The sequence below is a fragment of the Sebastes fasciatus genome, chromosome 18 (assembly GCF_043250625.1).
Source record: "Sebastes fasciatus isolate fSebFas1 chromosome 18, fSebFas1.pri, whole genome shotgun sequence".
Classification (NCBI taxonomy): domain Eukaryota; kingdom Metazoa; phylum Chordata; class Actinopteri; order Perciformes; family Sebastidae; genus Sebastes; species Sebastes fasciatus.
The window spans coordinates 4,714,512-4,728,326 of record NC_133812.1 but is presented as its reverse complement, the minus strand read 5'-3'; the positions used below and the strand labels follow the sequence as shown (position 1 = coordinate 4,728,326).

General features: G+C 42.9%; 1 protein-coding gene across 1 annotated transcript in view; it reads right to left on the bottom strand.

Moving 5' to 3' along the window:
* Positions 1-12,867, bottom strand: part of enah (ENAH actin regulator) — a 168,468-nt gene extending 155,601 nt beyond the window's left edge. Inside the window, exon 1 of the mRNA XM_074616599.1 lies at positions 12,439-12,867. Within this exon, the coding sequence (XP_074472700.1) occupies positions 12,439-12,443 (5 nt within the window). The 5' untranslated portion in view covers positions 12,444-12,867. The remainder of the gene's footprint in view (positions 1-12,438) is intronic.
* Positions 12,868-13,815: the final 948 nt, after the last annotated feature.

The following is a 13,815-nucleotide window of genomic DNA, read 5'->3' as shown; positions in this document are numbered from 1 at the left end:
GGAAAGTGTCCTCAAGGACTAAGGTATGTGCACAGGTATTACATATCTGAAGAATCAGTCTCACAGACGAGATATTAAAGCTGAAGTAGGCGAGATTGGAGCAAATATGACTAAAAAAAGCTATTTTTGTAAAACGGTCGCTATATCGTGACAGTAGTACATGAAACAGGTAACCTGTAAAAAAAAATCATGTGCCTCTGTGTCCTCCGGTGCTCCTAACGGCATGTGCAAGATTTCACAGACCGGAGGAAAACAAGCAGTCAGAGCTGATCTGAGGTCTGCTGTCCATCTGCTGTATATGAGAGCCGGCTGTCAATCACTCGCAAACTCCGACCAAACGGTCAAACTAGGCAGCGCTGATCAAATATGAATCAATGTTCTGTTACGTGTAATTTCTTCTATACTGTAAAATGCAAAATATTAAATGTATTTTTGCATTCATATACTTTGTTGAATAAACTAAATAAAGAACAGAAATAAATGGCTCCCAACATCACGTCGGACTTTTATCAAACCCATTGTTTTCTGCCTAATAACATGCAAAATGTTTGCAGCCAATACATAAACAAGCCTGAACGTCTAAAGCCCTGCCAATGTTCCCTCTACGCCACAATGCAAAAATGTTGGCCGAACAACATACTGATGATGCTGCTGCTATTTTTAGAGCCTTACCAGTACATTTCAGGGCAATCTGCCACTTGATTTCAGTATTTCTTTTGTGCAAGTAAAAAATGTTTGACTGATGGCAGCACTACACAAGAAGGGCATTGGGATTCATACCACATTTCGCGAAAATCTGGCCAGTACATGTCTAGATATCTACAGTCCAAGAAGTGATATATTTGAGGTAATAAAAGCCCTCGGGTTAGGGTTGTGGTATTCACTGAATATAGAAAAAGTCAACCCTGACCAGTCGTAGAAGACGGGATACAAACGTCCGTCTGTGGTGTCCAAGTCAAACACTTTGTGAACCGGCCGTCCAGTCCAACCTCCATCCGGTAACCTTTCACTGCACTATAATACTGTCACGTACTCTTGTCAGTGTCTTCATCCTGAAAGCCATCTGTCCACCGAGTCTGTCCCACACATGCACGCGCGCACCTCGCACGCACGGTCCTCAGTGTACCAGGGGTCCGTGGCGATGTCGGCAACCCACCCGTCTTGAAACACAGACCCCGTCTCGTTTACCACGATGCTTTACGGGTGTGACAACCAACGTGTTTATGATTAAATTGTTTACTAGAGCACAGTGATGGAAGATGCTTTCCGATCTGTTCCTTAAGTAAAAGTAATACCACAGTGTAAAAAATACTCTGCTAAAAGTAAATGTCCTAGATTCAAAATGTTACTGAAGTACAAAAGTATTTGCATCAAAATATACTTAAAGTACCAAAAGTAAAAGTAGCCTGCTCATTATGCAGAATGACCCATTTCACAACAATATATAATGTTGGATATAATTGTAATATAATTATGGATACATTAATGTGTTCATCACGTTAATGTTGCAGCCGGTAAAGGTGCTCGTTTTAACTACTTTATATGCTTAATAATGATATACTACTAATAATACACCACAGTTTAGGAGTTGAATTTTATTTAGTATTAAGAATCTGAATCTGCACATAGCTAGTATCTAATATTGTCAAATAATTTCCCTCTGAGATGTAGTGGAGTAGAAGTGGGCTATAAAGTTACGTAAATTAGAAATACTCAAGTAAAGTATAAGTACCTCAAAGTTGTACTTAAGAACGATACTTGAGTAGTCAACAGTCCACCACTACTAGAGCACAAAATTGATCTTGTCTCTTAATTTTGCTGTCAAAGTGCACCAGATTGATGCATTTAACTTTAAAATGTACAAAATGTCAAAATGCACGCCCCCGAACCCTCTAGAGGGTACGAGGTCAGGATGGTACCAGCTCCGCCTCATTTGGAGCCAGGAAAACCCTGCATATGTATAAATTGTCTAGTAAGTGTGTTATTATGATTTTAGTAATTTTGACAATCTCAGAGCAGACAAAACCTGGTGCACCCCCCCGTGATCTTTGGCCAGACCGCAGGTAGGGAACTGCTGCGTTAGAGGATTTAAATAAAAAAAATCTAGAATAATTTATTTCAATAAAGATTAAACATGACAATAAACTTTGGTTAATTGTTGTTATTTGATAACCGCTAATAAATAAAACAATTACTGAAGTGGCAAGTAAGAATTGACTTTGGGCAAGTCGATTTCTGACCCACTTGCGCGACCGGGCAAGCAGAAGCAAACATTAAGGTTGAACCGTGTAACCCTGGCCCAGGTGCAGACACCAGACTGTGGGTTCGCAGCATTCCTCCTTCTCATACACGCAGTAAGTGATGTCAGTGGCAGGAGCCCACCAAAGCCACAGGGTGGTGAGGACAACACAACACCCTCCTGTCAATCACACATACACACACTGACGGAAATATCTAGAGCTTAGCAAACACCTATTACTATCAGTGCTTGTAGTCTGGGACCTTTCCAAGTGGACACTAACACCGTTCACGCTTACATGTCAAATGCACCCTTCACTATACTATAGAAGCAGTGAAAAGCAGGTAAATACTATAAAAACTCTTTCAGTCAGTTGTTAGTACAATCATAGCTACAATCAATACCGCCAACATGCTGGAATTATATTATTAGTAATTGTGAAACTATGGTTGCAATACGGAAACATAAACAAGTGTGGGTGTAAGCTTGTGAGAGTGAGACATTGGTGCTAATCTGGTATCACACCTTCCCTTTCTGTTGGAGGATGGAAGTGACACAATTTAGAACAACAGAAAGTTGGCCTTCCTCGGGTCGGTTCTCAGTGCAACCCTGCAACTGTTGAAAGGGTCACATATTTATGGACAGTTACAGTTCTTGCGATTTTTAGGTTGTAGCAGTTCAGTTTTGGCATCATATGAAACTAGAAAACCTAGGGATTACGTCGGTACCAACCATGTCATACTAGCTTGTCGTGAAGGAGGTTAAATAACGCTCCAAACTTGCCCTAAATTTTAAAATGGGTCCCTTGACATCTGACCTCAAGATATGTGATAGAAAAATGGATTCTATGGGTACCCATGAGTCTCCCCTTCACAGATATGCCCACTTTATGATAATCACATGCAGTTTGGGGCAAGTCATAGTCAAGTCAGCACACTGACACACTGACAGCTGTTGTTGCCTGTTGGGCTGCAGTTTGCCATGTTATGATTTTAGCATATTTGTTATGCTAAATGCAGTACCTGTGAGGGTTTCTGGACAATATCTGTCATTGTTTTGTGTTGTTAATTGATTTCCAATAATAAATATATACATACATTTACATAAAGCAGCATATTTGCCCACTCCCATGTTGATAAGAGGATTAAATACTTGACAAATCTCCCTTTAAGGTATATTTTGAACAGAAAAAGAATGTGTGCATAATTTGGGATTAACCGCGATTAACTACGGACAATAATGCGATTAATAGCGATTAAAAATTTGAATCGATTGACAGCCCTAGTTCCTTGACTTTTTCTCTCCCCCTGACCCTCCGGAAATCCCCCGTCAGAAACTCACTTTGACTCACAAACACACTCCATAAAATCTATTTAAAGTAATTTATATACAAAACCATTCCCTGGTCTAAAATATGTTACTTTATTTTTAATATGTTATTTAATTTTTTTCTCCACAACCATATGGCGACCCCCAGAAATTATCTCAACCCCAAGGTTGAGAACTACTGGCTTAGAGATTAGAGAAGCGAGCTTGTGACAGGGAGGCTGCTGGTTTAATCACCGGGTCAACTGGGACACTGAGTGTGATTAAAAGTGAATGAGTAATGCTCCCTTTGTGGCGACTGTTGTTGAGACGCCCTTGAGCAAGGCACTTGACCTTCAGCTGCATCAGTGGAGGACTGTGGCTGTAGTGTTGAACTGGGAGAGTGTGCTCAGGGTACTTTACTTGGTCTTTTCTTACTTTCTCTACCATCTAACAACATAGACATATACAGTCATACTTTGACCACGGTGACGTGATGCCATGATTGCCGCCTGTGGCTACACTTCCAGCTCAAACTCATGTCTTTCACTCGCGTGAATCAGCAATAATCCCGAGAGAACGGTGTCTGCCACGAGCTGTGATTACTTTTCCTCCTTGGGTTGACTTTACCTCCGCAAACAGTCAGTCAGCAGACGGCTGAAACATAAGACGCGAGATGTGAGGGATGAAACTCGTCTGGGAATGGATGGAAATAATACGAAAAGAGCTGGCAGGGAGAAGCCGGCAAAGCGGCCCTTTTTGGAGCAGATAGGAGGGGAAATGAGAGAGCGAGATTAAGGAGAGATTGGCGGAGAGAGGCTGCAGAGGGGGGGGGGGGGGGGGGGGGGGGAGATAAGGATTGCGAGGAGCAGATGGTGGCGGGGAGCCAGGCGCGATCAAAATCTTCCCGAAAAACTTCAAAAGGGAAAAATCACTGGAGCACAATAACTTCATTCTCCCGTCCTACTTCGCATGCACTCAACATTTTATAGCTCCATCCACCTTATGATGCATTCAGAAACAGTAGAAACACAGGCACAAAGAGAGAATGAGGGATTGTCTGGGTTTAGACTCTCTTTTAATGATTTCTCTTTGACATTTCATATGAATTATTCAAGATTATGGTCACATCTCTGGCGTAGGGATAATATAAAATCCCATCAATCGGTCTGTGTGGATTAACAGCAGCTCTGGTGGGATTCAAAAAGTTCATAAAACTGTCTCTGGCATCAAATGATATCGTTTCTCCAGTCTGGACACAGCCTTGGGAACAGGTCTCTATGTCTACAGGACTAAGCTCATGATCAGTCTGTATGATAAAAGAGGAGAAGCAGGCAATATTTTATTAGAGTTTGTCAGTGTGTCCCCCCGTTTCATCTAAACAAGACAAAACCGAGTATATGTCTGGACCGTGGGACCGTGGGACCGTGTCCCAGACACTGTCTCGGAATTTGTGGCTAAATTGTTATACTTAATAGTCAGTGGTCATGTCCACCAGGTCCCGCGAGGACACTAGGGGACACACTGCTTCACTCAACCAGCAGTTCAAGCGGTGACGTACCCTATCGTTGGATGCACCCGATTGGTCCCTGGTTTCCTGCTCGTCGTTTCAAACAGGAAACAACATGGCGGCCCGCTCGTAAACTTTCTGTTATTCCGTCTAAACAATCCACCAAAATCTACTGAAAATGAAAACATTTTAAGAGAGAAATAGGCAATGCCACTGCTCGAACTAGATCGCCTAGTTTGACAGGTTGGTCCAAGTTTCGTGAGCTGGACGGGTTTATTCGCTTTAAGGATGGTTCTCCGCCTTTTCATTTTAAAAGAGCATCGGCCAATGAGGAAACTCCAACACTCGGCCGACCAATCGTGTGACTTCATCACTCACTCAGCGACAGACTTTTGCGTTTGTTGGGCTGGCCCTCTACGGTCCAGCCAAAAACGCGTTGAAGAGAAATAACGTTTTATCTCACTTCGACAACATTTAGCCTTCTGCTGCATATATAGTATTTAATGATGCACGTTGGATGTAATGAATGAAATGCAGCGGAGGAAAATGAAACTAAGAGCGTCCATAGTAAATCATCTGTTGAGTGTTTGATGGCTATTGGTTATGGTTTATTTGTGCTTTAAAACATAACCGCCATGGAACAATCAGAAAATAACTTTATTTTCTCTCATTCCGGGCACCGTGGCGCTGCGCTCTCGCTCTCTCTTTGTCTCTCTGTCTTTTTTAAAATGAGTCGGGAGGTCGACAGCAGAGCCTTATTTTACTTTTAATGTTATCAAACAGAGAGAAATGCTCTCCCCTCGTCCTAAAATGGTCCTAAATTGATACTAGAGTACTTCCTTGTTTATGAATGAAGTGGTACATGAGTTGAGTGTGTGTGTTTCACCAATCAGTGACATCATCCCTGCAAACTCCACCCCGAAAGCTCCGGTACTTTCAGAAAGTACTAACCCCCGACCAGGCAAAATGTCCCGGGAACTTAATTTACACCTTGGTCCCTGCTGTCGAAATGCAAAGAGTTCCTCAAAAGGTCCATAGTTCCGGGGGAAAGTTCCTGCAGTGGAAAAGAGACTGGGCTAAAGACTACTGTATTGAATTTGACTGAGAATTAGGTTTGTTTGCCCGCTGATAATGAAGTCGTACTTCTTACAATGATGCAGCAACATGATCTATTGATCTGTCCTGTAAAGAAGAGCTATACCATTACTCAGCTCCCCTCGGACTCTTTCTCTGCATCTCATTCTCAGTCTAGACTCAATAAAACTCAAGATGCAACTTGAGTCAGTGACCATATCTTAAGTCTTTTAAATCAATGTACGGGACAAATGTATTCTCATTCTAAATTAGCCTCAGGCTGACCTCATTAATGTCTCATTTGGATGTGATAACATAGCTGGCCACAGTCCAGCTTAACCTCCTGATTGACTTCGGTCGTGTTTGTCTCCACATAAACAGTTCCTCCAGTGCAGCGGTTAAATGGATTCAAAAGTTCCCTCCGCTGCTGTCATTCATCTGAGGCGTGAACCTGCAGCGCCCGGGAGCCCTTTCAGCAGTTGTCAACGCTTGTTACCATGACACTTCACAGCCCCGTCGCCCGGACGATGCTGCTTATCAAACGGACCGAGATAAGCTGACATCGGCGCTACGTGCCGCCCGACACAACGCAGGGAAACGAACTGACCGCTATTATATATAGGCTGCGTTCTCATCCTCATGGTTCAGGAATGTGCCCGAGCCAGGTATCTTTGACCTCAACAGTCAGGATGAACCCAGCAGCCGTGTGCTGCTGAGTATCTGCTGGACCTCGACAGCTAGACAATCTGGAAAAACATGGAAGACCTGCACCAGGGACGTGCACAACTATTCTGAGAGGCTATTGCTCTAACCTGAGAAGGCTGTCCAGGGGATTTTTTCTTTTCAAATAATGCAATCTGACAATTATTTATTACCCCTGGCAAAGGCACCAATTTATGCATGAAAAGTGTAAAAGTAAACATTTTTCCTTCAAAAAGTATGCACCAGTGATGGAGTCCCTGTTCCTCTTTTTACTGAACAAAAAACTTATTTTAAAGGAATAGTTCAGGTGTTTTGAAGTGGGGTTGTATGAGGTTCTTATCCATAGTAGGTGTATTATATACAGTAGATGACGGTCGGCGTGCCCCCAGTTTGGAGAAACAGACAGGAGCACCAACAACGGAGCAAAGCAATACAGTGCTATGGACGGGGACGACAGAAAAACATATTTTAGCCACCTAAAAGAAAGACCCAATTTAAAAAAAATCGATATCTGTTTATGTGTACGTTATATTTAAAATATTTTCACTACATTATCTTGCCGTCAGACAGCCCTTTCCTTCTCCTTTCTGACGGGGAACTTAACTGAAAGTGAAACTTATCTATGCTCTCTCCAAAGCCAGCAGGCTCAGATGACAAAAACAGTACAGATACGTTTCACTTTCAGTTCAGTTCGCCGTCGCAAAAATGTTCTAAATATATTGTACACTTAAACGATATTCATTTTTTATAGGTGAGCCTTTCTTTTAAGGTGGCTAAAATACGTTTTTCTGCCGTCCCACGTCCACAGCACCGGATTTTTACTCGTCCCAGTGATCGGCACATCTGAGTGATGCCGTCGAATTGAATGTGCGTTAGCATGTTTGCCTGTGTTTCCATCAGCGGTGGAAAAAGTATTAAGACTCTCTACTTAAGTAAAAGTAGCAACACCACAGTGTAAAAAATACTCTGTTACAAGTCAAAGTCTTACTTAAGTACAAAAGTATCAGCATAAAAATATAGTATAAGTACTCATTCTGCAGAATGATATATATTATATTATTGAAATAGAATTAGTGATGCATGTGTACATCACTTTAATGTTGCAGCTGGTAAAGGTGGAGCTACTTTTACGTACTTTATATACTGCTAATACATCATAATGTATTAGTTGATTTATTTCTTTGATTTTCTATAAATAATCTGAATATGAAAAGTAACTAGTAACTAAAGCAGTCAAATAAAGGTAGTGGAGTAAAAAGTACAATATTTGCTTTCAAAATTGAGCAGAGTAAAAGTATAAAGTAACTCAAGTAAAGTACAAGTACCTCATAACTGAACTTAAGTACAATGACTGAGTAAATGTGCTTAGTTATATTCCACCACTGGTTTCCATTCATATCCCCGACACACCATCCTCGTCTTATACACACAGCTCTCTCTCCGCTGACCGCAGGCCGGTCTTCCAAGCACCACTTCTGAGTTATTAGATGTCTAAATGGCTTTTTTAAAGACCTTGGAAGTTCTGATTGGCTGTAATCAACCTGATGTCCATCTTTCAGAACTATTGTTCCCGACATGTCGGCGGAGCGAAGCAGGGGTATCTGACTCACTGCTGAATGATGAACACGATAAACTACTCCCAGCTTTCATTGTTCAGTCAGCTGGTACTGGAGATTAATGGACTTCTGGTACTTGAGTTGCACAAGGTGTGTGCTGCTACACGAGTCAGCTGTGTGAACACGTGACACCAAGTTGGCTGACGAGATATTGAAAATATAACGCTGAACTCCAGCAGTATGTGCTGAACAGCCATGTGGACCAATAAGTGAGGGTTGCCACCGTGGCCACAACCTTATGGCACACTGACACACGGCCACAAGTGTCCTGCATGAGTCAGCTCTGAGCAGCTGGGGCCGCCACTCACACTCACACACACCTGTTGCACCCACATATACTGTACATCAATACCTCCCCACTGGACACTCACTTCTCCCAGCACAATCTGGTCAACAAAGAGTAAAGGCTGGCCCACACTGACATCTGCTTAGATTTTTCAAATCTTAAAAGATGTTGAAAAAGTGAGCGAGCCCACACATAACGACATGTTATGTTCAATCTAACAGTTTTGTTCCTATAGTGTGTGGAGAGCAACAATTTGGCCAAAACAGCACACCACACACTAACAGATTCATTCAGAGTCCTGACTAAAAATAACAGAAATCTCGCAAAATGTCTCGCGATCAAAAGTGACTTTAATGTAAACAAACATGGTGGACGACGGGCAGGAAGAATTAGTGATGTTAGTTTTTACTCTGTACTGAAAATTCACGAAGGATGGATGGATGAAGTCATGGAGACACGTTAAAGAAACACTTGCGTTGTTGCCACAAATCAACAGGTTGGTGCTCCATTTCTGAGCTCCATCTTACAACTACTTTATACTTTGCGTTTTGCATTAGCTCACGCATTAGCCGCAGCCGCCATGACGGCAGTGTTTGTCCGTCCTTCTTCAGTCAGCTTGACTCTCAATCGGCTATCGTTCTTTCCCACGTGACTGCGTCATCAGCTGTCCTCGGGGTTCCCCACACATAACAGGAGATCCCATCGTGAATATTGAACATGTTTAATATTTACGATTTTAAATCGGTGCGGCCAGGATGGACTTCCGAGCCGATCGGAGGATGTAAAAAAACACTCTTAACATACCTCACACCACAGGAATATCTGGAAAGATAATCTCTAGAACCATAAAAAAAAAAATCCGGGCTTTGCTGACGATTGTCGGGGGGGGGCAAAATCAGCGCTATTCTCGTGTATTGTGTACCCGTCATAACCGAGTCTTTACTCCCGTCTGCTGCCATCGGTGGTTTGTCGATGTCCAGTTTGAGGAGAGATATGCTCCAAAACACACATGAGAAAGTTGTTAAAAAGTATAAGGAAGAGGAGGGAAGATTAAAAGTTAGCGCTTTCCATTCTGGGACATGGACACAACATACATGCGGCTCTTTGAAACAACCAGAGCTATTGTTAACCGCAGTTTGGCCTACAGAGAGATTCCAACAGCTGGATTCAATTAGGGGCTTTCTTAGAGGGGGCAGGCACCATCCACACTGCATGTCTCACTTTCTTAATACAAGTTAGATCGGGGATGGGAAAAAAAGAAGAAGAAAGAATTGAGGTCAAACACTAACCATAGAAGCTGTTCTGACATTTGAACTTTCTCCGCATGCAGCAGAGCATCACTCACAGCGCCATGTGAAGGGAGATATGTGACAAAAAGCTGCCGCGCTGCTGTGTCGGACATGTCGAGAAGAATCAAGTAACAGCAGCCTCAGCCGATTTTTAGGACACATTCCTGAGGGGAAAGCGATTCAACGTGAACTAAACAAACACAGCCTTCATTGTCCTTCATAAACAAGGTCATTTCTAGACTTTGACACTAAGGTGGCGACATGAACAATGTGGGAGCTCAAGTGACAGGCTGTCAAGAGTCCAAGCAATGTGCAACAATGACGTTACGGGGGATTTAGAATCCCAGAAAAAGAAAGCAACACAACGTGTAAGCAATTGACTCCAAAGAGAATAAAAAGGAAATTATACAGCATGTCAATGTTTTTGTTTCCAGCACACTGGCCACACAACTTTCAGTATTACTGAGCAGTTTTATTCTGTCTGGAAGTATACACTCAGCTTGGGGTCATTGTTGCCCTTCAAAAGACAGCAAACATCACGCTCACTAGGAAACAATGACTCCATCCATGTTACACAACAGCCACACATACTGCACATCAGTGGTCCTCAACCAAGGGTCCGGGGACCCCCAGGGGTCCTTGAGGGAGTTCAAGGGGGTCCCCAGAAAAATGGGGAATAGTTTATTTTCACTAGAGAAGTGAGTAAGGCTCATACGAGTGACTATTCTGATCATAGGTCCCACTTCCTCCATGGTGATCTCTAGGGATGCACCAGTCCGACTATTTCAGTCCCCATAGCGATACCTGGGCTTTGGGTATCAGCCGATACCAAGTAGCGATCTAATACGAGTGTTTAGTTACTAAGCTGTATGCCTCACTGTGTGGAAGTGAATGGGATCATTCTGTTATGTGTAAAGCAACATCAAGCTTGACTTAAACATTGCTTTCTTAACTTTGTAAAACAAAATGTAACAAATATATGCTTAGATATACATTTACCGAATTGTTTTGTATTATCAAAATAATAAATCGTACACCAACAACTTAAAATCTTAAAAATTAAGAGGAATTAGTGCATTTAATGCAGCAACAAATTGGTCAAAACTTAAACAGAACTTCAAATTCCAGCATATAATGGATATTGTATACAAACGTAGAATTGAATTGAATGGATCGACCCCATTGTCACCGATACCCGATCCAGCTATTTGAGTCAGGGACAGCCCGATATCCGATCCGGTATCGATATCGGTGCATCCCCAGTTATCTCCTCAACTGTAGTTGGACTTAATCATATCAATCACTGGGGGCAGCTGTGGCTCAGAGGGAGGAAGAGGGGGTTGCCCAACAATCGGAAGGTCGGCGGTTTGATCCCCGCCTCCTCCGGTCTACATGTTGAAGTGTCCAAGTCACAGTGACCAAATTTCTCCCGAAGGAATCGGAATATTTAGATCCTGATGGGCAGGTTGGCACCTTGCATGGCAGCCCCTGCCATCAGCGTAAGAAATGAATGGGTGAATGCTTCCATGTAGTGTAAAGCGCTTTGAGCGGTCGGCACTATATAAATGCAAGTCCATTCAACCAAAATCTTTTCAGATGGAGCGAAAATCTTATAAAATGGAGGTCCGTGACCTAACGTGTCTCAATTTAGGGTTCCTTGACATGAAAAAGGTTGAGAACCACTGCTGTGCATGGTGTTACAGAGCAGTATACACACAGGGTGCACCTCCCTGCCTATGCTGCCTGCTATAGGTAGACTACCAGCAGTAGTTATAAAAGATGTGTGTCCCCCAGTACACCTCTGACATGTGTCATCAAGTGTCTATGAGTTTCTTCTCATTTGCAGTAGTAAGGGTTGGGTGTCTCCAGACTGAGACATCCCCCATCCATGGCATTTCCCAGCTGACAAAAGTGCACGAGCTTTGACAAACACAGCCTGTGTGTATGTGTGTGTGTGTAACAATCACAATGTGGCATCAAATGAACGCTACCCCATCACCAGTGCTCAGAGTTAATCCCTGTTATGCAGTGTGGGAGCAGCAGTAACAGCAGCAGCAGCAGGAGGAGTGAGCGAGCAGAGCAGAGCGCCATTCCCAACCCATGCACGTCCTCAGATGCAGCTCTAATGTGAGCGGACCGCTGAACGAGCAGCCTGTCGGTGCTGCTGACTAAAGCTGACCACATTCAGCCTGTAAATAGGGCTAAAACATGATGGCACTGCGGGCAGACACTGCATACAGCTTCCTAAACAGAACAAGAAGCGGTGCTACAGTGTGACACATCAAAGCAGCGTGTTTAGCAGCTAACATCTCACTTGTAGTTTTCCTCCCGCAGCCCCCCGTTAACTCCGACTTTCATCTTGTTATCTTCTCTAATATGTTAATATTTCATATTTAACACCACTGGAAGCTTCTTACCTCATGACGAAGGTGTTGTCAGGCCAAATATATCACAAAGTCCTTTAGGTATGGACGACGGGTGACTTGTAGTTTTCCCCAAAAAGTTCACCGCTCGCTTCAGGCTGCAGGCGGACAGATGAAAGAGGCTCCGGGCGGCGCGTCGAGCGGCTTCACAGTCTGTCTGTCTGTCTGCAGGCTGTCCGGGAGAAAGTAGAAAAACAAAGAAAAGAAAAAAGAAAATTGGGAGTTTTAAAAAAAACAAACACGAAACAGTCGTATCCTACATGGTCCAGAGCATCGCGGCTCCGCTGGTGGGTGAAGAGTCACTGGGAAGAAAAGTGGAGAATCGCAGCGTTTTTCCTGACGCACTTGTGTCGGTGTGATGCGGCGCTGTGCCGCTCCGCTGCCGGTCTGCTGCCGCTGCCTGCTGGCTGCCTGCAACACGCTCTGCGTTCACGGACCCGCTCAAAGCTCCGACTTTGAAGTTTCACAGTAACACAACTGGAAAAAACGATTTTTAATTTACTAATGTTACACCTTTTATTAACGGGGGAACGTTGGCGAAAACATGTTTAGAGGTAGGCTCATTTAGCCAGTGTGATGTTTCTTTTTAAGATAAGAGATGAGATATTCCTTTATTAGTCCCGCAGTGGTAGAAATTTGCAGTGTACAGCAGCAAAGGGGATAGTGCAAAAAACAAGATGCACAGTTAACACAGTAAAAAAAGAGCTAAACAAAGTGTAACAAAATATGAACCATTTAAATGGAAGGAAGTATAAAAATAGGACCAGTATATACAGTATTGACAATAAACAGACTATTAACAACATTGCACAAGTGGAAAATGATATTGCACAGTGAGAATGAATGAATGGATGAATGAATGATGAAATTCCACCTGAAAATATCATGTTATTGTCAGTTTTTTGGTGTGTAAGATACACAAATGAAGTCTCTGAATCCTAGGGCGACTCATAACAAAGTTAACAAAATTACTGAATGCTGACATATTTTTTTTTACAATACAGCATGTAGGTATTCTATATCATCTATATTTATAGGCCTATATATATGTAGCTTATACCAAACTGCCCCACACCGCTTGAAAAACTTTATAAAGTAGCCTTTTGGTGATAACACCTTGTCCCATGTTGTGGGGTCATTTATTTGACAGAGATTGTATTAGGTTAATACGGCCTCTGCTGTCCGTCACCTAAATTATGCTACATCTAAATGTTGGGTTGTATAGGCTAAGAAACTCTTGTTGTATCAGTTTGTATTTATCAGTCTTTGGTTTCCCACAGTACATGAAGGCACCACTTGACGCAACTTGTGGGACGTAGCACGTACAGGTTGCCCCTGACAACTGAGTTGGCTCTTGCTGAGTGTCTGTGT